General features: G+C 35.6%; 2 protein-coding genes across 4 annotated transcripts in view; both read right to left on the reverse strand.

Annotated features, from left to right (window-relative positions):
- Nucleotides 1-1,829: 1,829 nt before the first annotated feature.
- On the reverse strand, nucleotides 1,830-3,687 carry VCPKMT (valosin containing protein lysine methyltransferase). Of its 2 annotated transcripts, none has more exons than XM_061182516.1 (4): nucleotides 3,416-3,687; nucleotides 3,209-3,319; nucleotides 2,956-3,028; nucleotides 1,830-2,117 (listed from the first exon to the last, which is right to left on the reverse strand). In XM_061182516.1, exons 1-4 carry the CDS (start codon nucleotides 3,679-3,681, stop codon nucleotides 1,968-1,970), a joined length of 600 nt encoding a protein of 199 aa, XP_061038499.1. In that variant the 5' UTR covers nucleotides 3,682-3,687; the 3' UTR covers nucleotides 1,830-1,967. The 2 variants fall into 2 exon arrangements, with proteins under 2 accessions (XP_061038499.1, XP_061038500.1); XM_061182517.1 differs by having other exon boundaries at nucleotides 2,033-2,117; nucleotides 3,220-3,319.
- Nucleotides 3,688-4,347: 660 nt separating this feature from the next.
- Nucleotides 4,348-25,061, reverse strand: part of SOS2 (SOS Ras/Rho guanine nucleotide exchange factor 2) — a 105,927-nt gene continuing 85,213 nt past the window's right edge. For both annotated transcript variants that reach the window (XM_061180813.1, XM_061180812.1), the window contains 7 exons: nucleotides 21,387-21,504; nucleotides 20,264-20,436; nucleotides 17,031-17,147; nucleotides 15,508-15,769; nucleotides 14,927-14,968; nucleotides 7,059-7,168; nucleotides 4,348-6,047 (listed from right to left, as the gene is read on the reverse strand). In XM_061180813.1, coding sequence (XP_061036796.1) covers nucleotides 5,538-6,047; nucleotides 7,059-7,168; nucleotides 14,927-14,968; nucleotides 15,508-15,769; nucleotides 17,031-17,147; nucleotides 20,264-20,436; nucleotides 21,387-21,504 — 1,332 coding nt within the window. In that variant the 3' untranslated portion in view covers nucleotides 4,348-5,537. The remainder of the gene's footprint in view (nucleotides 6,048-7,058; nucleotides 7,169-14,926; nucleotides 14,969-15,507; nucleotides 15,770-17,030; nucleotides 17,148-20,263; nucleotides 20,437-21,386; nucleotides 21,505-25,061) is intronic.

The raw sequence follows: 25,061 nt of genomic DNA on the forward strand, positions 1-25,061 counted from the left end.
ATGCCTCAAAAAAAAAAAAATCTACTTTTAAAACTATACAACAGCTTCAGCTAAAACTGGATCCCTTAAGGCATAAAACATTTTTAATTTATCTTTTTGTCTCTAGCGCCATGCCACATAATAATTGATCCGAATTACTAACCCTACTGCTCTTCTTTCCTTATAGTCTCAACACCTAGTCTTGACTCCAAAAATTACACATTATTTGCTTTTGGCTAGAATTCACATAATCAAAAAACTTCAACACAAATTCAAAGGAAAGATAATAGAAACAAATGGAACTAAGTAAATTTAGCACTCTCAATTCATAAAACTGATCTTGCCCCTGCCTTATACCAGTCACATATATAGAAAGTGCTGGAGTACAAAAATGGATGAGATACAATTCTTCCTTTCTACAGGTTCAAATTCTAGGCATTGGAGAGGCAACGTGCATAAAATGTAATTAGTGTAACAGGTAAAGGAAGCAACCAAAAAGGGGAACATATATAAATTCTACTTAACTGAATGCATTTTTCTTTATTGGACAGATCTGCCTATTTATAGTTTACTTGGACCATTAAAAAACATATGAATGGTTGGAGGGAGTTCACGAAGGACAGAACTGGCATTTTAAAGCCTCTAACAGATAACAGAAATTCATAAATAGTTAAGTTCCTTGTCTGAGGTAATGCCCAATTATAAAGCTATATAATTTACAGCTAGAAAAGACCTTTACAAAAGAGGCCTGCCTTATTTTAGAGGAAAAACCTGAGGCCAGGTAGGTTAGACAATCTTAACGCTGAGAATTAGTGCCCGAGTCCAGTGAATCATCAAAGCTGTTTCCCCACATGAAAATTAACATCTACATCACACACAAGCTCAGAGACAGTGTCCAGCTAATGAAATCGCTTCAGAGGATGAAAAGCCAAATACGTATTTACCGATTTTTTCTTTCTGATGTATAAAATGTGAATATCTTCACTTCGATATTCTTCATCATGTTTTTCCAAAGGAATTTTTTCAAAGTCAAAGTCTAGTTGAAGAAGCTATAAATTTAAAAAAGATATACTTTATAGTTAATAATATGAACTATCATCTGGTGACAGAAATCAGAATGGTGGTTACCTTTGGAGTACTGACTGGGGAGGGGCACATGAAAAACTGAGCTAAGCACTTGATACATGTGCATTTTACATGTTTTAACTCAACTGAAATTGATTAATAAAATAAAATTTTCAATTATACATTATTTCAAAAGTTCATTAATGTTCTTCATATTCAAGAAAAACATAAAAAACCATTTCATCATATATCTGAGGCAGAGTCATGAAGAGTCACTTTACCCAAAGTAACCCTTTCAGAGGATAAAACTGCAGGGCTAATCAGATGTACCCTTATGAGGAGTCACTTGTAATGTGGTGGATTTTTGCCCATAAAAAGGGCTTGGGTGACCACTGGAGGAAGATGGGTGAAAGATAAATGGGATTCTATGTACTACTTCCGCAACTTCCTGTGGGTCTTTAATTCTTTCAAAAGAAAAAAAACCAGAAAAACCTCAAAATAGGTAGGATACACTGGTCAAAGCTATCATAAAAATACAGTAGAAAACACTAAAATAAAAAGATACCACATATCATGTTTCTATGATGTAATCTCCAAAAATAATATATACATCGTTAGTTAACATGTTCCTAAAAGCCAGCAACATGTTTAATAAAGAAACGCTGAAAACTTTCTCAGGAAAGACAAGGGTATCACATTATTATTCTACATTGTTTTACAGATCGACAAGTTAGAAAAGAAAAATAAATAAATAATCAGAAAAGATGAAAAAGGCGGTGGGGAGGGAGGTTGGTGGTTATTAGAATGGTGTGCTATGAAGGATCCTCTCCTTGGGTTCATACAAGCAGAATGTTTTCCCTACTCAAAATTACCACAATACACTTGAACACAAAGTCACATATAGCCTCTCTGAAGGGTAATCACTACAAAGATAGATCTAGTAGAATACTCACCTCAAAATATTTTTTCTCGATTTCTGGATTTTTTCCCATTGTTCGTTGTTCATAACAACATATAATACAAGTCTCAGATCCACTGAGATCTTTTAGGGTTTTCAACAGTGGCTCCAAAGACTGTTCAAAAAGGAATATGATTTTTGTTTATGACTTTTAAAAATTTATATGTTTACTATAAAAGGGAGTAGGGGAGGTGGAGGGAGTAATTATAACTTCCCTACAATTCATCCATCTTGGAATCAATCCAAACAAGTAAATGTAGTTACAGCTCTGTAACTGATGATTAGTAAACTCTTAACTAATCAATCATCATATTAATTTGTTTCCAGAGAAAGGATTCAAGTGACTGCATTTTGGAGTCCCCATGGGTAAACAAATGGAATTGACTGCACTCTTAAAATTTAATTTAATCTAATTTAACTTGGGATTTAAACAATCAACAATTTACCTACAAAAGCAAGTCCAACCCTAACTAGAACATAAGTTGGTTCAATGCTCGTTATTGAAAAAAATGAGTGATGCCCACAACACTACACAAACGGATATTCTAAAAAAAATCGTTCTATAAATATAATAAATCTTGCCACAGAACAATGAATTCTTTACGATGCAACTTAATTATTAATGTCATGATTAACACATTCATCAGAAAAAAAAGAAGAAATCTTAGTCTTTTACAGGAGATCCAAATGGCAAAATCCTTTAAAATTTTTACAGACACCTCTCGCAAAATGCACATATCACTTTTCTCAATATGCTTCATGGGCCTCTATGTTAATCATGAGTGTATATATGTAGCTCCTGGTGACCTTTATTTTCTCTTTACTGTGTCATCAACTATGGAACAAATATCCTGCATTCAGAGATGTAAAAATGCGAAGAAATGCGTGCTTTAGAATCCACCAAATACGGTTTAAATCTTCTAAAGGAAGAGTCTTCACTATTAAATACTCACCTCTTCATAGTATATGCAGTCGGCCATCAGGATGTAGTCTGGAGGAGAAGGAAAGTCTTCTGTTTCTTCCCCCCTTAAAAATGTCAACCAATATTTTAAACTGTTGTTTCACTAATTTAAAATATTCCTGTTTTACCTGTTTTACAAACAAAACCCAGAAAGTCCCCTTCGTATTAACCATGCTTTTAGTGTAACACAATTTAAAGCAAACTACAAATAGTTATCTTAAAACAAGCTGAAAGGCCATACAAACCATTTCAGTACCTTGGCTTGAACAGAACCAGTGACAAGATGCTTGTTCATATTAATATTCATCTTCAGCAAGTCTTGCAATTCCTCTAGGTCGGTGACTATGACATCTGCCCTATAAAATAACGTTGACTGAGGTGTAGGCACAAGGATGGGAAGCCAGTAACCGGGGTTTCCTGAAAAGCGGCGTCCCCTCCCGCCAAGCTCTTACCCGAAGGTAGCAGCCATGAGCCCCACGGCCCCGGTGCCAGAGCCCAGCTCCAGCACCGACCGCCGGCTCAGCGCGTGGGCCCCATCGCCGGAAAACTCGGGCGTTTCCAGGTATTTAGAAAGGACGATGGCAGCGTCCCAAACAACGCAACCCACGCCGCCGGAGCCGTACTGCTGTAGTCGTAACACCGTGCCATCTCGCTTCTCCAAAACTCGCACAAAGTTCCGCAGTTGGTCCTCCCCGGAGGACTCCAGAGGAGCCGCCATCGCCGCCCGGCAACACTGAGTGTCGAGCGTAGCGACGTCACACCCACACGACCGCCCTGGGCCCCGCCTTGCAAGGGGCCCGGCGCCTCCAGGAGGCGGAGTTGGCGCCATAGCGCGTGCGCAAAGGCATAAAGCCCGGAAAGCGGCGTTCCACCGGCGTGGCCCAGCCGCAGGCCAAGGCTTCCCCTGCGCGCGGAACCGCCTCGTTCGCCCCTAAATTACAAGTCTGCCTCAACGAACGGGCAGTTTAAATTACTTTTCCGGACAAAGCCAACCTGAGTGTTTTTATCTAGTTGGAGGTTGATTCACACTGGGTTTTTTTTTTTTTTTTTTTTTATTACTGGCATTAAATCAAGGCAGCGTCCAAGATCCTACCAAGGATGGCTATAATCCTGCTTACAGAGAATTCCTAACATGCTCCTAATTTTTCATCTGAATGCGTAAAAATGGTTGCAAGAAGCTTGTGACTGCGTTTAACGGTGAAGACAAAGTTATCCCTCTGACGTTTACACCACTTAAATTCTTTGGGATTATGGAACTTAAATTGCACAAATTATTGAAAATGTGTGTATATATTACTACTACAGAACTCAACAATCTTACCCCCTTGTTCCTTAAAATGAAAACACATATTTTAAACGTCTTTTAAAAATTAAGACTGGGGTGATTTATTAATCTTGTTAGGAACTCTGATACAAAGCACAGTAAAAGGCCACAGACCAGTAAATAAACAATGTGGCTTTTGGCTACTTTACAACTGCTGCTACGGCACTAAGAGGAAAACACGCTTTTTCATCACTTAGAATGAAGGAGTACAAATGGCAAATAAAAGTTTTAATCACGTCTCTGATTAAAAATTTAATAAAGCTTTAAGTGTCTGCTGGTTTAAATATTACCAATCTAAAAAAATACTTTAAAAATTTTTAGTTAACACGAGATTTATAGAGAAAGTTACTTGGTTTTGAAGGCAATGCAGTTTTTTCCTATGCCATAAGAAACTTATCCTCTGGCTTTATGAATTAGTAAAGTAGCAGACTGTATTATAGGCCTTGAGTCACATAAATTTACATAGGTTATTAGCATTATCTTTAAATGTACAATATAAACAAAACTGTACATGTATGGCATATTAACTTTGTTTTCCAAAACAACAGGCAACTCGTTAGCTAAAGACACCATAGTCTGCAAAAACAAAAAGGCACATCTGTATAAGATATATGCCCTTTTTTCCTCTATGATTGGGTTAGGTAGTCTGTTTACATTTCGACAAAACAATAAACACAGTGCATTCTATTATTTTTGTTCTGTTTTTCACTTTTGTCTTCAGCAGCAAATTCTGGCTTTTAAGACATGGCATTGAAGAGTTTAAGAACAGTGGGTGTTATTCACAATCTTCCTAAATGTAAAAACTAGATGTAAAAACTGGAAGATGGTCAAACAGGCTTAAAAATCAGTATCACCACACACCCCCTATATGTGTATAAATTTACTGCCTTAAAAAGTCATCTGTTACTCAAATTTGAAAAATTCCACAAATGCACTATCCCCTTTCAGTGCAATCAATGTCACTTTAAACCATATTTTAGCAGAGTCTACAGTGCAAATATAAATTCTTTATACTGGCCTTTGGGCAGCACTGAGGATCCAAGACAAGGCAATGCTACTGATCACCTGAGGATAATGGTAAAGGACTTCTGTAATTTTTATTTTTCCAATTTTTAAAAGCTTATTTGATCAGTAGCATTTTTGTAAGAGCATTATTTTTAAAAAGTACTAAAATACTATGCCTTTTTTGAATAAATTAAAAAAAACTTTACAAATACCATTCCAGTGTCAATGACTACATATGGCTAGGGTCATTGAGGAGTTTCTGCATTTTCTAGCAAAGGCAGTCTATACAATGGGGGGTGCGAAAGCTCCCGTTTGTAAGTCTTTGGTGGCAGTTTTGGTAGGTGAGGGCTTGAATTCTGCCTTGGTGGAACAGGGGGAGCTTGAGGATGAGCAAGATTATTTTGACTAGAACTGAGCACATAGCATCGACGTGGTACCCTTGGAGAGGGTGTGCTAGGAGGAGTGTTTGGAGAATTTGGACACGTACTAACGTCTCTGAACCAGTCTGGATCTCTGTGAAGACGTCCCAGCGGAGGTGGCTGAAGAGTAAACGGACAGTTTATAAAGTGTTCTGGAGGCCGAAGGGGAACTGGTGGAGGGGTATCGGGAAGAGGATCTCTCGGCGGCGGCGGTGGTGGACTATGCAGAGGCCCGTCAAATGCACCAGTAGGAGCAGGAACTCTGGGTTTTACCTTTGGAGGAGGAGGCTGTCTTGGCGGAATAGCAGGGGGGTCATCATCAGATTTCATAGTTCCCTCAAAAACAAAAAGATTAAATTATACCTCTGTTCTCCTGAAAAATCTGTGAGAAAAAGTTTTAAAAAGACTAAAGAATTCTTTTGTGTTAAGTTAAATCCAGAGCCTCAAAATAGGTTAATCTGGTTTAATGATCAGATTTATGAGTAAATTACTCCCAGTTTCACTCAGGGCCCAGTTTAAAATTTTGATATATGAGATGTTTTAATTGAAATCTTATAAAGCCTCAGATTATCCTACTTTATATATACAGTTCATAAATGTGTGGTTTTATTTATAATAATGGGCAAGTGATGTAAAAAGAATATATAGCTTTGTAGACATGAAAGGACATGAAAGGACAAGAGGACTTAACATCCAGCTTCTGCTTTTTGGCCATTTACTTCTACGATCCCCAGTGAGGCTCAGTGGTGGTTCTCAAAGTGTGAGCCAGGGATCAGCAACATCAACACGAGTAGGGAACTTGTTAGAAACGCAAATTCCTGGGCCCCACCCCAGACCTACTGAATCAGAAACTCTGGCCATCTGGTTTTAACAAGCCTTCCAGGTGCTTCTGATGCAACCTAAAGTTTGAGAAGCACCAGTTGAAAGTTTGGAGAATGGTTTGAATACTACAGTTCTTTCCATCTCCACCAGAAATAAAAGTATTTCTTCTGAGCATCTGTGAATCTTCCCAGCCTCTTTTTTTAGAAAAATTATTATGAGGATTAAACAATTATTTAAGGTATTTTCTAAATAAAACAACCTAAATATTTAAAAACCATAATGGGTGACCAAATTGTAATTGACAGACTCTTTATAAGAACAAGCACTATTTTGAAGATTCACAACTTTGAATAAGTTGAGGCAAACCTAAGTCCTGTTGACTACCTTGGAATTTGATTTTTTGTTTTTGTTTTTTGGCCACGAGGAGGAGCATGCAGGATCTATAGTTCCCTAACCAAGGATGGAACCTGTGCCCCTGCAGTGGAAGCCCGGAGGTAACCACTGGACCACCAGGGAATTCCTTACCTTGGAATTTGAAGCATCATGATCAAATTTTTTTCGAGGAGGAAGTGGAGGAGGAATCAGTGGCTCTTCACTTAGTTTATGTAAACTACCACACGAACTAAAGAAAGACTCTGGGGGTAAAAAAGATTAGTTTAACCACAAGTCACAATGCAATCATAAGACAAAACTTTACTTCAATCTGTGATCACCTCTGCTATGGTATCTGTCAGACTGTACTGTAGCTGACTGTTGGTTTAGCTATCCTCTCCATTAAGGTGTAAGCTTTTTGAGGGCAGTGTGTATTTATTTTCATATCCGTAACATGTAACACAGTGGTAGCACCTGGCACATACTAGGTACTACTGCTAAATGAAAATATACTATTCAATTAAGATTAATAAGGAGATTCTGCTCCCTGAAAAGCCTTTTGTTTGTATAAACTGTACTAACTTCCAGAGAAAGATCATCCATAAACAGAGACCATGCTTTTTTTTTCCCCCGAAATGAACATTATTTTTACTTAAGTTCTTTTAACATCATGTTAACTTACATAAACATGCAGTGTAGACGACTGGTTTTAGACAACAGTCAAAAATTAAATCCTTAGCTAATCAACAGTATTCTCAGTGTAAAATACCATGCATTTTTTGAAGCAGCTAATATTGGATACATTTCTACACAGGTAATAAAACCTCCATATAGGAGACCATAGGGTAGGGTTGTATCACAGGACTCTTCTATTTGCAAGTCTTTCATTGATAATGGAAACAATACACACCTGCATTAAAGGAAATTTACAAAATAATAAAGTATTAGAGGAAAAACTACCCATAAACATGCCAACCAGACATAGAATAAGAACGATTTTCATGTTCATTTCTTTTGTCTTTTTCATATGGTTAAAAAAATACCTGTAATTATGGACCAACTCCCTATTTTATATCTCCACACACAGTTGTTATAAAGATAGTGATCATATCTTGTTTATCATTGTACTGAGATTGGGTTTATAGGAGCTAGTTGGGAAAGAAGTTGGTGAGTTTAATTTTAAACACACTGAATTTGTGTGAACTGCTTATGGGACATCCAAGTAAAGATGTCACTCACTACTCCATGTCAAGAATTGCTGTCCTGATCACGTGACTCTGCAGTCACCTCAGGGTGTCTTGATGGCTCACAGTGCCAGTAGCAGAAACAAAAAGTATGCCTAGGGGGTGTTGGCAGATGGTGTGAGGAGGTTAGGTAGAGCACTACCTGCTGTGAATATGTTCCTTTTGCTTGCCCAGCAAACTTTGCCCTGTCTTTGTCTCTTGGTGATGGTGAATCCATCCCATATGGTTTAGTCAGCCAATTCTGCCCAGGGCACCCCAATTCCAGTCAAGAAGTGGACAAAGGACTCGCTTTCTTAACTTGATCAGACTTTTATCTGCCTCTCTTTTATGCATACAGCTGTGTGCTTCAGTGAAAGCTGATCTCACCCCTTAGCTCCAGAGGTGGGGCCTGATTAGACCATTCCCTCAGCCAGAGTAACTGGCTGTCGACACAAGAACTAATTCAGACTACTGAAATTTGAAAAGAGGTTTGCAAGAGGCTACTGAAAAGGAAGTTCCTTGCTCTTTTGGAAAAGCAGCCTGTCAGCCTTTCTCTGTACCTCTCTTTCTCACTTGACTGAACAAGAAAGCACATAACCAATACTCCTGCCACCACTCTTATGACCCTGAGGAAAAACAGCCTCAGATAAAGCTGATAATCTGGACAAAACAACGAAGAGTCAAAAAGAAATCTGGTCTTTAATAACATCATTAAAGTTATCATTATCAGTTATCATTAATAACTGAATCAACCAGTCCTAAAGCAGCCTTCCTCCAGACTTCCAGCTATCTGAGTCAGAATGCTTTCTTATTGTTTAAGGCAAACTTAGTTGAGTCTTCTCTTCCTTACAGAAACACACACGCTCATGGAAGCAGAAAATACCTTAATGATAATGGGATAGCTGTGAAAGTTTCTGAGTCTGACTCTACAGTCAGCCCACTTAAACACTTAAACACAGAATGTTTCTCCATAGGAGGCACTCAGTAACCCTTGTTGAAGTGTGAAGTTCACCTTCAATTTTATTTTCTATTAAGAGCACTTCTCCACAAGATTATACAGGTTTTGTGAGCATTTTAGATAACCTTAGTATTCCAAACCAGTGAATGTAGGATAATTTACTTAATTTCTGCAATGTTAGCTAGCTATGTAAGTTACTTCCAATTTTTTATCATTCACTCGTCCATCCACTCAACAAGTATTTATTGTGCATCTGCTATAGTGCCAGCACTCTTCTAGGCACTAGCGATACAGCAGTGAACAGGAAGCAAAAATTCACGTCCTTCTGGAGCTTATGTTCTAGGTTGGTAAGAGAGAATAAACATGATAATTAAGTAAAAGTATAATGGCTATAAGTTAAAAGAAGAAATATTAGGTAGGGAAGGGGGAGCAATTTCTAAGAGGGTGATCAGGGAAGGCCTCACTCAGGTAACACCGAGCAAAAGCCTGAAGGAGGCAAGGGAGCATGCCACGAGGCCAGAAGGGTGAAGAGCACTCCAAGCGGAGGGAACAGCAAGAGCAGAAGTCCTGATGTGGGAATCTGTCTATTTTGTTCAGGAGGCAGAGTAGCTGGAGCAGAGTAAACAACAGGAGAGAAGAGTAGGTGATGAAGTCTGATAGATCAAAGAAGGCCAAACTGCATAGGACCTTATGGGTCCTTTTGAAGGAGTTTTGGCTTTTACTCTAAGATGGAAAGCCACTGGCTTTAAGTATAGGTGAGAAGAGTCTAACCTACATGCTAAAAGGACCTAGTTGCTGTATTGAAAACAGACTGAAGTGTGGAAGGTGGGAAGTTAGGATGCTACTATAATAAACCAGGTAAGTGATGGTGGTTGCTTGGACCAAGGTGGCAGCAGTAAAGAAGTGGTTAGATCCTGGATATATTTTGAAAGTAAATAAGACCTGTTGATGGATCACATTTGGGGTATGAGAAAAAGAAAGAAGTAATGATAACTCTAATATTTTCAGCCTCAGCAATTAGACAAATGTGGTTATGACTGAGAAGAGGCGGTGATGGGAAGAACAACTTTAGAGGAGATGATATCCAAATAGAGACGTCGAACAGGTCACTGAATACATGAGCCTAAAGGTCAAGAGACAGGCTCTGGGCAGAGAAAAAAAATTGGGGAATTATCATCATATAGACGATATAACAGTGAACGAGACACCAAGTGAGTGAGAAGAAAAGAGATTCAGAGACTTAGGGCCTTCCAATGTTAATAGGTTGGGAAAATGAAGAGAAACCAGCAAGAGAGACTAAGGAGCTAAAAGTAAAGTAGAAAAACCACGGGAGCAGGATGAACAATGTGATCTTCATGTACGCGACTTCTTCACAAAAATTTTTTGGTATCCAGTATTAATGAAGGCAGAGACTTTGTCTTTCTAGTTTGCTGTTGAATCCTTAGTACTTGGCAGAGTCGCTGGTACAAAGTACTCAATTCTCTATTGAATGAATAACTAAAGGGTGTGAACATTTTTTTGGTTTGATATGTTGTTTTCAGATTTCTTTCCAAAAGGATCATACTAATATATCAATTTACAAGGGATAAGTAATATATGAGTATCTTTTAACATAGGCTTGCTCATACTTTGATGTAAACTGTCTATTCATGCCCATTGTTAATGCAGTCTTGCTGTTTTTCCCATTGTATGTGAGCACTTTTCATACTTTTATTTCTTTCATGATTTTAAGATGTTCAGAATTTTATGCAGTTATTCTCAATATTTTCTATTAAAATTCAAAACATGATTTCTTTATCATATGGAAAATGTATTTTACTACCACCCAGAATAATGTCTAGAACTCCTGGTTCTCAAATGGCACAGTGTTATGGGTTGAACTGTGTCCCCCCCTCAGAAGTTATGTTGAAGCCCTAACCCCAGCACCTATGAATGTGACCGTATTTATTAATACAGTCTTTACAGATATGTAATCAAGTTAGGATGAAAGTGAGCCCGAAGTCTGTATGACTGGTGTCTTTATAAAAACAGGAGATGAGAAAATGAGATACAAGGAGAAGATGGCCATGTGACAACAGAGACAGAGATTAAAGTGATGTATCTACCAACCAAAGGATGCCAAGGATTGCCAGCAAATGCCAGAAGAAGTAAGGAAAGATTCTCCCGTACAGGTTTCAGAGGGAGCACAGCCCTGCCACCTTGATTTTCAGACTTCTAGCCTCCAGAACTGGACTTCAAGCCACTCAGTTTGTGGTACCTTGTTACAGAAGCACTAGAAACTAATATATGTAGTAAAAACATTTCCACTGCTGAACAACCAGGAAAATAAGAAACATGCACAAACTTCAATGAAGCCAGGAAACATCTGGATCCTGAAGCTTCAATGCATGAAGGTGGACTACAATGTACATGAAGGAGACAAATGGAGGAAGATGAAACCCAAATGTCTATAGTGAGTGGGACTGACAAACAGCAGCAGATTTGCCCCCAGAGAACCAAAGGAGGGATCAGGAATTAAAGGCACTTGGTATAATGGAAGGCATGGACGTGAAAACAGAAGATATGATTACGTCTATACAAGGGCCAGTGAGAACCCCCAAATCCTATTCTCCACTTAGTGAGGCCAGGCAATTACCACATTCCCACCACTGCAGGAGACTGAGGGTTTTATTCTCTGGAGAATCTAAAGTTCAGACTTGGGAACACTAGTCTGTGCTGAAAACACAGATTTTCATACTAAATGCAGAGATCTCCCAGGCAGAAGATTCAAAGATCTTTCTTTGGAGAAATTAAACACTCTTAGAGAAAACGCCTCATAGATTCTGAAATTTGGGGACTTCCTAAGCAAAAAAAATTCTCATCACTCTATCACTCTAACAGTGAAACCTACAAGGCAACAAGCTTTGCCCACGGATATTGCACTTCCCATCAGTTTATATTGCCTCACTCTAAAATATGAACAGAAAGCTAAGGATCCCAGACAAGAAAGAAAAACCTCCAATATGAAAGACCACAGACCACAACTAATAGAAGAAAGAAACTCAGAAAAGAAACCATACCAGAAACGAAACTAATTTTTTTCAAAAATTGAATAATGAAACCAGACTAGGATGATATAAAAATGGCATGATCAGAGGGAATTTAGAAAGAATTCTTAGAAATTCAAAATCATGATAGATGGAAAAAAAAAAAAAGAAAGAAAAGCTGGGCAATAAACTAAGGAAATCTCCCAGAAAACAGAACACATAAACAAAGAGATGGACAAGAGGAGATAAAAGAAAGTCAGAGGATGAATCTAGGATGTACAATATGGAAAAGAAGCTCCAAAAAGGGACTCAGAGAACATGGCAGGGAAGAAATTATTTAAAAAATGATACAAGGAACACTTTCTAGAAATCAAAGACATGAATCTCTAAATTTAAAGGGCTCATTATAGACAGCAAAATGAAAGAAGAAAAAAAGACCCGCATCAAAGCAGATCCTTGTGAATGTATAGATCATTAGGAATAAACAGAAGACCCTAAAAGTTTCTTGAATTTAATGTGGCAGAGACTGCCAACTGTCCCCCAGTGCACCTGTCCCTTTCTTCCTTTTAGTAATAGGATCCCATGAATTTTAGCAAGACAAAAGGCTGCCTAGTTACAGACAACATTTCTTAGCCTCCCTTGCAGCTGTGTCCATGTGACTAAGTTTTGGCCAATGGGATGAGAGCAGGAGTGACATCTGCAACTCCCAGATCACGTTTTTGTAACAAAGCTCCTTGCCCTCCATGTTCCTGCTGGCATAAAAATGGTAACAACTCAAATCAGTTGCTCAAGACTCAGAGATGGAAGCCAAATTTTGAGAATGCTGGATTGCCCTGCTAGCCTGAAAACCTTATAGAGCAGAGTTGTTTACTTGCTCTGGCTATTTTGAGAAGTAAACTTCTATTTCATGTAAGGCACTGTATTTTTGGGTCTCTTTGCTACAGCAAGTAAACTCCAGTTTTCAAAAACAGGATTAAGAATGTAGCATCACTGACAGAAGGATTTTTGTCTATTTTGTTCAGTGCCACTTCTCTCACACCTACAACAGTACCTGCATATAATAGGCATTTAAAGATTATACATGAATAATTTATGAGTGAATGATATTAGACTTCTAAACAGCAAGTATGAAAGCTAGAAGACAGTGGGAAACTGTCTGCAAGATTCTGACTGAAAATGATTTAAAATTCCATACCCAGCCAAACTTTTTTTTTTTTTTTTTGGCTGCACCATGAAGCTTGTGAAATCTTAGTTCCCCGACCAGGGATTGAACCCGGGGCCTTGACAGTGAAAGCGTGGAGTGGACTGCTGGGGAATTCCCCCAGCCAAACTAATAACAACTAAATGTATAAATACATTTTCAGAAATGCAAGAACTTAAAAATTTATATCCTATGTATCCTTTCTCAGGGAGCTACTAAAGATGTACCCCTACCAAAATAAGGAAGCATATCAAGAAAGAAGACAAGGAATCCAAAAAACAAGAATCCAACACAAGAGAGATGAAGGGAATTTCTAGTATGACAACAAAAGAAAGTTCTAGGATTTCAGCTGGGTCAGAGGCCAAGACAGCAACCAGTCCCAACTGGAGCAGGACAAAAGAGCATCAGGAAGGAAGTTTCCAAGTTAAAAAGCACACACACAAAAAACCCCCAAAACAAAAAAACCTAGATAACTTCCCTAAATGGTCTGACTTTTAAGGAAAACTGTGCTGTAAAAGGGTGTGGGAAGATGTAGCAATAGATGTTTAAAAAACTAACAAACAAACAAAAATCCTAAACATTAATGAAGCTATTATTAACTTCAGGAAACAGAGCTGTACAAGAAAGGAAGCATGATCAGAGTATACACTCCTTGACTTGGCAGTGAATAATATTTTCCCCAAATGCGCTAAGTATATTAGGTAAAGGGTGAAATCTTCATCTACCATAATAGGAAATCAGTAAACACTGTCTAAAATAAATGATTCAAGAGAGAGAAAAATATAAAAACATCATTTAAAAATGTGGAAGAACCACTGGAAAACAAGGGGTGGGGAGTCATCGGGTAGAACTGTTGTTAATTTCATCTTAAGTGTTTTAAGCACTATTTGCCTTTTAAAACTCTATGCATATATCACCTTGATAAAAATTTAAAAATTAAAATAAAGTACAGAATTAAACATATAAAAGAAAAACTTTACTTTTCTCACAAGACAGAAACTCTCTTGCTACTATCTAAATGATTTACATTTTACTATGATAGAAGCAGAAGTCCTCTAGATTGGGAGAATTATTCCTGAAGCTGCTGTGTCCCTTTGGGTTATTTTGTTTTAAACAAATGACCATAGAAAGAAAGGTGACAGTATTTTACTTAAAATGCTGCTTTAACTGAAAAAAGCTCATGAGAAGAAATAAGTGATCAAGGCTAACCTGGGAACCTGATGAACATTTAGTATTATTCCTATAGGAAATGAATTGGAAGGAGTGGGGAAGAGGAGAGGCAACTGATAAGAAATCACTGTTCATCCTGTGCCAAGTAATGTGCTAGCTGTTTCTAAATAGTTCTCATCTGACCCTTAACAAATTGGATATGCTAAGTAATTTGTTCAATGTCATACAGCCCCTAGAACATAGATAGGTTGTAAAATGATGAAAATAAACTGTAGTAAAGTTTAAATAGTACCCAGTTGAAAGAAAATAATTTATAAGAATTTCACTCATTTCTTAAAATTTTAAAATGTTGCTAAAACCCAAAATATTCATATACAAATTTTATCAATTCAATTATTATCTTTATAGTCATTTCATTAGAATCGACTCAAATTCTTACTTACTTGAATGAGGCAAGAGGACTGGAGCAAAGATGCTATTGCTTCCTATTGGAATGAGAAAAATCAATTTGAAAAGGAAGGTAATATGTACGGTTATATTTTTAAAATATGCTTGCATAAAGTAACATACGTAATAACACACACAGAGTTCAGAATTTTATCATCATCTTTGGCCATGTTAGTTTTTAAAGAATGAACCTGGTATTCTTTGTACCTGGAATGTTTTTGCTTTCTTAGCATAAGTAGTTCCCTCCCTAACACAGTCTCTTTTTAAATTTCCTTCACAAAACTTATCTGCTTTGTTTTCTTTTTCACTGTCTACTGCTCCCCTTTAGAGTAGCATTGGGGCTCAAAAGGTTCTAAATAAATCTTTGTTGAATGAATAAATTAGAAAATAATATGCATAAACAATGCACAAATAATGCTTTACTCCCATGATAATCACTATTTTCACATACAGATGTCACTTTTCACACTAATATAGTTCGCAAAGGATTCTACAGTTTCCTAATTAAAATGATGAAAAGAATTAACTGAAACACAAGATTCCTTTTTTTGCCAAATAGTTTACATCAAATACATACCACAGGAACTGCTGAGATCCACATCTAAAAACACACTAAGGTCTGAAGAAGCAGATACTGGTGGAGTAGATGGTGTATTTGGAGAGGTTGGTGCTGACACTGTTGATTCAAGCTCTGTTTCAGCAATCCGACTAAAGCTTATTTTACATGGTTCTCTTTCTAATGGTGTTGGATGACCTCGTAAAGTACCTGAGGTAGAGCCATGTCGGCCTGTATTAGGCCTTATTCCAGGAGATTTTAAAGAGAAAGTTGATTTCCTAGGCTAGGAAAAGCAAATATAATTGCGATTACAAACTTGCATGTACTTTATTATGACTTAGTATTACCTTATTAATTCTTAGCATACAGTTAAGAGAGTACAGTAAATCCCAGTCTGCAAGGACAGTCTGTAACATTCCAGTGGAACGCTTTGGGATTTGATTGGCTTAATTTTAACATTGACTCGAATACTGTATAAGTAAACCTCTTTTCATACTACAGAAATAAAATACTGCAAAATCTGTGCGAAAACAACTGTTTGCTCCCCAAACACTTGAACCTGAACTTCTTCAAATTACTGATATCAATTTTACAAATATTCACTGTAGACATAATATATGCAACATATTATGCTAGGTGCTTTAGAAAAAAAAGACCTTTTTTTTTTTCCCCTCCCTAATAATAAATGACCAACCTCCACAATTATACTTTAGAGTCTTTGGAAAAAATTGCTATCATTATCTCCCACCTTCAACCTCTACTCCCTTTTAAAACTTCTCCCAGTGGTAACCTAATGAAAAAACATGAACTCAGATTCAGGTAACTTGAGTTAAAACCTCAAGTGTGCCCATATCTAGCTATGCAGCCTTGAAAAAAGTTATTTATCTCCTTCGAGCCTCAGTTTTTATGTCTGTAAAATGAGAGTAAGATCAATATCATACAATTGTTGTGGAGATGAGGTAACATGAAACTACCTGGCTCGAAGTTGGTGTATCACAAACATTTTTACTTCCTTCCACACCTTGCTTCACTTTCAGCTACTTAGAATTGGTCTTCCACTACTTCTGTTGTCACTGCGAACCCCAGGAATAAAAGGAACTACTGTACAGCAGCAAATTTTAGCGAGAGAGGTGGGTTCCAGGGGTAACTACGGACAATGGTGCTCTTATGGCAGGAGCGAGGGTCAAGTCAGAAGAACTATGATATCTCTCCTTACTCCTTCCCAGGTCTTTTCATTTCCTGTTCCATTAGCTACCTGTCATTTAGGTTCTCACTTTCTCACAGCTTTTCCCCTTATACTAGGAAGGATCAAAAATGGACAGATAAACAAGTGGTACTAAGATAAAAGATAAACCAGATTTTATCAAAATGCTAACTTTTCCCCCACAGTATATATAATTTTAGAAATAGTATAAACACTGCAAAACAAAACACTTAAAAACAGCTATTCGAGCAAAGTACAATTTTAATGGAAATAGTCTGTTGAACACTAAAGACAATATTGCTTTAAAAAACAAATTTTTCCAAAACTGTAATGGACTTACAAATCGAGGTGGCTGTTTGCAGTTTCGGGGTTCAATTTCTAGTGACTTGTTGAACAAATAATCTGTAAACTCTTTTTCAGAAGCATTTCCCATGGGGTTAAGGTTTTCAAAGAACCTCTGGAATTAAACAAATATCCATGAGTACATATTTTAGATTTTATTGAAACGTTTATACTTCATCAGTTTAATACAAAAATATCATCAACAAATTAACAGATCCTAATGTCTGAAAAGTCCTCAAGAATTGCTGATTCCAATCTCTCTATTTTCAGATAAAAGTATAAAGTTTTTATGGAAGTTGTATATTCCAGTCTTAAAGTTCTTTTAAGAAGATGAACAGATTTTTCACTTATTACCATCTTAATGGCTCAGTATCCCTCAGTTAACATTCCTACTCATTATAACAACAAAATGATCATCAGTAATAAGCTGTCAAAAGTGTTTAAAACAGAATTATAGTTATAATCCACAATGAAACTTTGATTATCAGAAAAAAATAGAGATAAATTGGACTAAAGTCTATTCAAAAGTAATTTCAAGAACAATTATATAAACATATCTGTTAGCCTCTAGCAAAGTAACTTTTTTGTCTTTACTAAAACAATATTTTCCAAGCTTACATGTTGTTTTATAAATTAGTTTATTTATAAATATTTATTTATATACTAGTTTATAAAATAGACATATATTAAAATTTGGTTTTTCATCTTTATTGGAGTATAATAGCTTTACAGTGTTGTGTTAGTTTCTGCTGTACAACAAAGTGAATCAGCTATATGTGTACATATATCCTCATATCCCCTCCCTCTTGAGCCTCCCTCCCACCCTCCCTATCCCACCCCTCTAGGTGGTCACAAACAGTGCAGGAGGGTTCCCTTTTCTCCACACCCTCTCCAGAATTTATTGCTTGTAGATTTTTTGGTGATGGCCATTCTGACTGGTGTGAAGTGATACCCCATTGTGGTTTTGATTTGCATTTTTCTAACGATTAGTGATGTTGAGCATCTTTTCATGTGTTTGTTGGCAGTCTGTATGTCTTCTGTGGAGAAACGTCTATTTAGGTCTTCTGCTCATTTTTGGATTGGGTTGTTTGTTTTTTTGATATTGAGCTGCATGAGCTGCTTATAAAATACAAGTTTTTAAGTAAAAACTTTAGATGATTTAACAAAGTACAAAAAGAAAAATAAACAGTAATCTCACCAACCAGAGATCTCACTGTTAACATTTTACTATTGGAATATCCTTCCAATGTTTTAACTCTGTGTGTGAATATATGCACATATACATATATTGCAATTTTTTTCCTGCAAAATTGGGATCACAACATAGCTAGTTTTAGCCTTTTGAAAGTATTCAATTAATTTTTTTCTGTATGGTTTATTTACTTTAAATAATACAAATTTTAACTATATAATACTTCATCAGATGGATGTTCCAGAATTTATTTCACCAATTTCCATATAGGTAGTAACCCACATAGGTGTTTTCTAATTCTTTGCTATTATAGTAATAATTATTATTATCAACTCCTTGTGCATAAAGTTTTCTGTGCATTTCTGATGACTTCCTTAGAAAAATTTCTTAGAAGCAAATTACTGGATTTAGCTTTATTTAATTTTGAAGTAGCTTAGAAGCATATATAAAAATAAGTTCTGGGGTTTAGCTTTAGCAGTAGGCAAAATGAGCTTTAGAATTTCTAGTATAAAATTCTTCCATTTTTCAGGCATTCTGCCAACTTCAAGAAAATAATATTACTCCTTTAACAATATTGAAACAATTAATTCTTATATTCAGGTTAGCTAAATCAAATCAAATGGACCAACAGTAATTTAAAGACTTTTATAAAGTTATAATCGTGATTTTCTCATCCTTTGCTCTATTTTTTTAAATACTATTTAGTTTGGTTAACTATGCTTTGAAAATGATTAGCTACTTTATCTACTTTTTAAACTTACTTTGAGTCAATCATAAAGAAAGCATTCTCTGCCCCTAACCCACAAAAGAATGTTTTAAACAACAGTAGGATGTCTAGATCGGATCACAGAAACCTATTAGGAATTACTGAGATATGAATGCTAAAATTACTATTTTAATTATACCCAACTACAATGTAACATTATTTCTGGGAGGAAATATAGTGTGAACTCTAATCTGGGCTTCAAGAACATTTCTTTTTTTTTTTTTTGCTGTACCACGCAGCTTGTGGGATCTTAGTTCCCCAACCCGGGATTGAACCCAGGGTCTCATCTGTGAGAGCACAGAGTCTGCACCACTGGACAGCCAGGGAATCCCCTCAAGAACATTTCTTTAGCCCTATGAAGCACCACATCACAAAGGGTTGGCTAAATAGTGAGAGAAGGGGATGAAATAGGTGACAATTTTCTTTAGAGCAAGTATCTGTCTATATTTTCATAATGGTGTATACTTCAGGTCATTTTTTCTTAGGACTTTAGGGTTCTTTGTTTTGAACTTGGAACAAAGAATAGTTACCGTCTTACAATTTAGGAGGATGGGAATGATAGTGACCATTTTCATTCAACATGCCCAACCTACAGACTACATCTGAAAGTGTAGCACAATTTTTAATGTGAAAGGTGAACTTATTCTGATAGTTATCATATGTTCTGAATTTCAAATAAGTATAATACAATAAAACTCACTTACTATAAACATAATACCATAATTTACTCTAATTTAGAAGATATTTCACATCTTATAGTACCACAGAATCAGTATTATGAACTATTGCTCAAAACAGAATACCAAGTGAGAAAATGTTTTAAAAAAATCATTTTTTACTATGCATATATACACACCACTCTCCCAACCCCTTCCCCTATTTAAACGCAATGTTCTTATAAAGGGATTAATTACTTAATGTTACACTGGCACATATAAAATATCTAAAATGTCTATCAATCAATGATAGTACTGGTAGTGGATTTTCTTTTTACTGTGTGGACATCAGAAAGCTTCTTTCATTCCACTTTGTCATTCATTTTTTGAAAGTGTTACTTAAACCAGTTGCACAAAGAAACAATGTGCCTAATAATATTAATAACTGCAGACTGTTAGTGCAGAATATCTAATATTCATGACTTCTATCTATTGATAAATTAACTCATTATTTTCATAGCAAAATAAAGATCATAATGTATGGTTATGGCATATCTTAGAGAGGGCAGAGGATTTAACATGTTCTCTTTTTAAAGAAAAGCAAAGAAAATATTTACCCTCATTTCTGGTTCTATCCGTAAACAGTAAGGTTGATTCTGATATTGCTGAATTTCTCCAGTAATTTCAGCTACTTTCCTCCTCTTACTGAAATTGATTAAATCTTTCCCTTTCTTTTTTAAAAAATCATTATTCCCTTCTTCAGTCTTCAGAATATTTGTTAAATATATTCCTAGTAAAAAAAAGTATTTGAAGAACAGTTTTAAAATTGGTTACTTAGCCATTTGGGGAAACAATTAATCTAGTAAAGTCAAAAGACATCCTATAATACAGCAGTTCTTACTACTAAAATCTCTGATATATTTAATAATCAATTTTACATTAAGAATTTTTTTACATGGATGGAAACAATTTAAAATTGAAAGAAAATTAGGGTTTATAAAGAGCTTAATTTGCCATTTTTAGTCTAATAGCCTAAAATAAAAGGGAGGATTCATTCACAAAGTCTAAATTGTACGTGTTAAATCTATTCTAACCATTTTAATATTTACTTATAAATCTTTAATGCCAATGATCTTAAATGATTACTGATCAATAAATTAATTTTAAGCCAATTCTGGTTAATAAGACTATAAATTTATAAACTAATTCTGCCCTCCCAAAGCCCGTAAATTAGATAGAAAAGAATTATTCTTCAGTTTTGGAGAGGAAGAAAATCTTCAGTTCCTCTTTCATGCATAATTACTGATTCATTTAAATCAGTGGCTCTCAGCTGGGGGCAATTTTGTCCCCTAGACGACAGATATCTGGGAATGCCTGGAGACATTTTTGGTGCATGCTATGGTTTGAATGTTTGAATGTTCAACATTCATACGTTGAAATCCTAATGCCCACTGTGATAGAATGAGGAGGTTAGGCCTTTGAGAGGTGACCTCATGAATGAGACTACTGGTCTTAGAGTTCCCACAGAGCTCCTTACAACTCTACGAGGTAATTACTAGAATATTCACTTTATAGATAGAGTTTACATACAGAGTTTAGGTTTTATTTATCAATATAGACAGCTAATAAAAGCAGATGTGCTCAGATATAAAATCAGGACAATCTGCTTCTAGAGGCTGGTCTCTTTTCACTATATAACAAACTCTCCCTCAAAATATAAATCCATTTTTAGTAACTTACCAAAAAAAGGCACACAAGGTGGATTGATTGACTTAAGTTTCACTAGATATTTTTTAAAATGATCTTGACTTAATTCCACAGCTTCATCCAAAATTTTCCTTTTTCTTTCCTGCAATGCCTTTAAAATATATAAACTGAGCATAATTTGTTTTTTTACAATTCAATCATATTTTATAGATGCAGAGCTTTCAATTTTAAAATTTTGCAAATATTTGAAAAACAATTTTTAAAATTAAGAGATGAGTAGTATTTTTATCTGCACTTGCTGAAAATGATTTCTTATCTATAAATATAAAACTTTAAAACTTAGTTTTTTCTAATATAAATTAGAGGATTAAACAATAAAAAAATCTTCCACAGGACATTATTAGTTATAATCCTGATTAGCCGGAGTTTCAAGTTATAGCTGTTGGAGAAAAATATAATCCCATGGCATTCAAATATTTTTCCACTGAAAGGTCTTTTGGGGCTAAGGGTAATAAGGTTTTGGTAAAGAGGAGAAGGCTGTGGGAGGGAGACAAGAACTGAACAAAAATGTAGTAAACCAAGTAAGCAGTCATTTATTTTATATTTCATTATTACATTTTTAAATTAAAAATGAATTATTTTATTTTTAACCTGATAGATACACACACACACAAATTGACAGCAAACATTATACTTGATGGAAAACCATTCAACTCATTTCCTTTTTTTTTTTTTTTTAAAGATTTTTTTGATGTGGACCACTTTCAAAGTCTTTACCGAATTTGCTACAACACTGCTTCCGTTCCACGCCCCAGCCCTTTGGCTGTGAGGCATGCGGGACCCCAGCTCCCCAACCAGGGACCAAACACTCATCCCCCCACACTGGAAGGCAAAGTCCCAACTACTGGACTGCCCGGGAAGTCCCTCAACTCATTTCCTTTAACTTAAGGAAAAAGCAAAGGTGACTGCATTGTAACTTTTATTCAGTACTATACGGAAGTCCTAACTAGAATGAACAAGAAAAATAAATAAAAGACTAGGGACTGAAAAGAAAAACTGTCAGTATTCACAGAGGAAATGATTGTCTGTGAAGACATGAAATAAATCTACAAATAGAATGTTAATGAGAGAATGTAGCAATATTGCTGGATATAAAACCAATAGGCAAAAATCAACTGCATTTCTAGATATCATCAACAAAGAAAACAAGATTATTAAAATATTCTAATATAAATCTAACAAAACAGATGTGAGATCTTCATCAAGAAAACCATAAACTTTATTAAATAAATAAATGGAGAGATACACCATGTTCATAGTTGGGAAGACTCATTATTGTAAAAATGTCAGTTCTTCATAACTGATTTATAGAACCAGTATAATTCTTACCAAAACCCCAACCTTTAAAATAATTAAACTTAAAATGATTCTAAAATTTATATAATAGCAAGGGGTCAAGAGTAAGTCACTCTTGGGAATTTCCTGGCAGGCCAGTGGTTAGGACTCGGCGCTTTCACTGCCAGGGCCCAGGTTCAATCCCTGGTCAGAGAACTAAAAAAAAAAGAGTAAGTCACTCTTGAAAAAGAATGATTGGTGGGGACTTGCCCTACTATACTGTATCAAGAACTAGTATAAAATTATGGTAATTTAAACATGTGGCACTAGCACAGTAGTAATCAAATACATCAAAGGAACAGGATAGAGGGACCAAAAACAGGCCCACACATTTATGGATACTCAACTTACGATACAGCTGACACTATAGATCAACGGAGAAAGAATGGACTTTCAATAAATGTGTGAGATCAACTGGCTAGCCAAATGGAAATTAGATTCCATACTCAAAACTCATTTCCAGCTGGATTAAGGACTTAATGAGAAAGATAAAACATTAAGGTAACAGAGGAGGATCTATTATACAAGACACCAAAAAGCACAAATTACAAAGGAAAAAATAAGTAAATATGACATTAAGAATTTTTGTTCATCAAAAGACATCACTGTTGCTTTTGTTGTGGTCATCCATGTACAATGCTTGGTGTCAGTCTATCTCTTGTAAAAATAAAAAATAAAAAAAAAAAAAAAGACATCATAAAAAATGGTGAAAATAGAAGCTTCAATCTGGAAAAAGATATTTACAACACACATAACTGACAAAGGATTAAAATCCAGTATATGAGAGAACTCATACAAATTCATTAAAAAAACTCAACCAAAAAAGTAAAAAATTTCCGCAATACAAAGAGCCAATAAACATCTTAAAAGAGGTTCAAACTCATTAGAAATTAGGGAATTATAAACCCACACCACAAGACTAGAAAAATAAAGAGAACTGACAATATCAAGTGTTAGCGAGAATGTGGAACAACCAGAACTCAAGCTTCTGGTGGGAGTATAAACTGGTACGATTAATACTTGAGAAAACAATTGGGCATTATCTATTCTATCATCCAATAATTCTACTCCTAGGTATACAACTTAAGAGAAATTTGTGCATGTAAGCACCAGGATAGATGCAGAAAATGTTTATGGCAATATTACTGATAATAGTGCCACACTAGAAACAATCCAAATGACCATTAGCTAACTAACTAACTAACAAACAAATAAATAAGCAAATAAAGAAATAAATTTTGGTAAAGTTATTTCTATAATATGATACAGCTATAAAAAAAAGAATGAACTATAGTTAAAAGAAACAACATGGATGAATTTTAGGACTATAATGTTGAGTAAAAAAAGTCTTAGAAGAATTATATTCATATATAATTAAGAAACAGGAAAAATGAAACAATGTTTAGAGATACAAATAGTAAAACTATAGAAAAAAGCAAGAGAATGATAAGCACAAGATTCAGCATAGAAGTTGGCTCTGAAGGGGCAAGGAAGGAGATGGATTGGGAGGGGTTCTTAAACTGGATGCCAGGTAAACAGGTATTCTTTGTATTTTTATTCTTTATACCATATACCTATTTTTATAAATATTGTTGAATATAAACATTCAACACTTTAAGAAACTAAAGCTTAACTTCTCAAAATGAATACACTCCTTCAGAGTTTTCAAAATGAGAATTGAAATTATTAGTCTATTAGATAATTTGGCAATATTTGACTATTAATATTTTTAATATAAATAAGTCCATACAAATCAATAACATGCAAACACCCAAATAGAAAAATACACACATGAAATCAGTCTAACCCTCCACTCCCCTCTAATCACAACCCACGGTAAGAACCAATGTGAAGAGAAGAGTATGAATCCTTCCACACTCTTCTCAATGCTTGCGCAACTCACTTACACGTTTACAGTTTGTTCTGTTTTGTTCCATCAAAATGAAATCATATTAATTTTTCTAAAGATTTTTTAAATGGCTTTTCCCCTAAATGTCACAACTATTCTTCCAAGACAATATACACAGATTCTATTCACTTTTTTTCTGTAGCTAACCAATATTCTATGCCATAGGTATAGGATAACATAGTCAATCATTCTCCTACTGATGGACACAGGTTGTTTCTAGTTTTCTGCTACTACAATTAATGCTGCAGAAACTAGATCTTTGTACCTTAACTTTATAGTCCACGGCTTTTATTTCTGGGTCCAAAAGTATCTGTATTTTAACATATACTGCCAGATTACTTTCTAGTAACATTGTAAAAGTTCACATTCCCAAAGGCAAATGTATTTGCATGGCTGAGTCTCTA

This window comes from Eubalaena glacialis, chromosome 2 (assembly GCF_028564815.1).
Source record: "Eubalaena glacialis isolate mEubGla1 chromosome 2, mEubGla1.1.hap2.+ XY, whole genome shotgun sequence".
Taxonomy (NCBI): domain Eukaryota; kingdom Metazoa; phylum Chordata; class Mammalia; order Artiodactyla; family Balaenidae; genus Eubalaena; species Eubalaena glacialis.

What these genes read in the sequence shown, in the direction of transcription:
- VCPKMT (XM_061182516.1), bottom strand. Translation starts at nt 3,681, where the DNA reads ATGGCGGCTCCTCTGGAGTCCTCCGGGGAGGACCAACTGCGGAACTTT. An exon ending in CTCATGGCTGCTACCTTCGG is followed by an intron (nt 3,320 to 3,415) that starts GTAAGAGCTTGG and finishes GTTATTTTATAG; the next exon opens with GGCAGATGTCATAGTCACCG. An exon ending in ACTGCATATACTATGAAGAG is followed by an intron (nt 2,118 to 2,955) that starts GTGAGTATTTAA and finishes CTTTTTGAACAG; the next exon opens with TCTTTGGAGCCACTGTTGAA.